The sequence below is a fragment of the Bison bison genome, unplaced genomic scaffold, assembly GCF_000754665.1.
Source record: "Bison bison bison isolate TAMUID 2011002044 unplaced genomic scaffold, Bison_UMD1.0 scf7180017853627, whole genome shotgun sequence".
Taxonomy (NCBI): domain Eukaryota; kingdom Metazoa; phylum Chordata; class Mammalia; order Artiodactyla; family Bovidae; genus Bison; species Bison bison.
Genome location: NW_011484200.1, coordinates 4,227 through 5,653, shown reverse-complemented (window position 1 = coordinate 5,653; position 1,427 = coordinate 4,227). Strand labels below are relative to the sequence as shown.

The 1,427-nt window shown below is 37.9% G+C and overlaps 1 protein-coding gene across 1 annotated transcript in view; it reads left to right on the top strand.

The window, feature by feature from the left end:
* LOC104999416 (hypoxanthine-guanine phosphoribosyltransferase-like) overlaps positions 1 to 1,089 on the top strand; it is a gene marked incomplete at its 5' end in the record, with an annotated part of 10,631 nt that extends 9,542 nt beyond the window's left edge. The window contains one exon of the mRNA XM_010854996.1: positions 1 to 1,089. Within this exon, the coding sequence (XP_010853298.1) occupies positions 1 to 96 (96 nt within the window).
* Between the last annotated feature and the right edge of the window lie 338 nt (positions 1,090 to 1,427).

The window sequence follows — 1,427 nt, the reverse complement described above, 5'->3', positions numbered from 1 at the left end:
GACCAGTCAACAGGCGAGATAAAAGTAATTGGTGGAGATGATCTCTCAACTTTAACTGGAAAGGTGTGTATCTTGTTCTTTTTCTGGTTCTCTTAGGTGTAAGGTTAGGTTGTTTATTTGATGTTTTTCTCATTTCTTGGGGCAAGCTCATAGATAAACTTCCTCTTAGGGAAAGGTATGTATCTTGAGGGAGAAGGAAAGAACACTCCATACCAAGAGTCATACTGTGCTTTCAATCCATCACCAGGAGGCAGTTTAGATAGTTATTTATGTACTCAAACACAAGTTATTTAGCCCTTGGAAACAATCTAAGTTAGGCATCTAAGCTAGGTCATATAGCAAAGAGGCCACAGAATCCAACGTTAAACTTCAAATCTCTTGTTGCCAAGTACTGTTGGTATGCTTCTGTGGGGATCTAATTTGGGATCCTTCAAAAGAATATATGGAGGGAAAAGCCTCCTTTTTAAAAATAGATCACACATCGTTTCTTAAAAGGTAAACAGTATAATGTAGTGACTGAAAGTGTGGGTTCTGGAGCTGGAGAACTTCGATTCAGTGCTTGACTCAGTGCTTCCTAACTGTGTGACCTTGGGCAGGTTCTTTAACTTCTCTGTCTCCCATATGTATGGTGGGATGATACTGGCAACCACCTCAGAGACTTAAAAGGGTCAAGTGATAATAATTGTGTAGAACTTTCAGCAGTTTCTGGTAGTACGAACACTTCAAATATACTATTATTTTAAGGAATCGCAAAGAGAGTTTTAAATACATCAAAAATCTTCCAGTACAGACATTTAGCTGAGATAATAGAGCTATTAAAATATTTGAATATTCTTCTTCTGATACACTGAAATGATTTTTGAGTAACCTGTGATAAATGATGGAATGCTATGATTTCTTTTTCAGCTGCCAGTTATTTTATTTTATTTTTTTTGCTGATAGATGCAGTACCAAATATAAAGGCATAAACTTATAAAAGTTTCACAAGAATCCTGTGAGGTAGATATTATCATTCTCGTTTTATAGATCAAGAAACTTAGGACTCAGAAAGGTTGAAGGACTTGTCCAAAGTCACTCTGCCAGCAGAGTGAAAGAAAGTTAAAGTGTTAGTCGCTCAGTCATGTCTGACTCTTTGCGACCCCATGGTCTGTCCATGGGATTCTCCAAGCAAGAATACTGGAGTGGATTGCCATTCCCTTCTCCAGGGGATCTTCCCAACCAAGGGATTGAACCCAGGCCTCCTTCATTGCAGGTAGAATCTTTACCATCTGAGCTACCAGGGAAGCTGGCGAATGATAGAACTTGAATTTAAATTTAGGTCTATGTAGCTCCAAAGTTCTTTTCTTCCTCTGGTTTTTAGATTTTAATGCTTATAGCTTACTTACATGACTGAGTATCTGTAAGGCAATTTTAACATACAACACTTG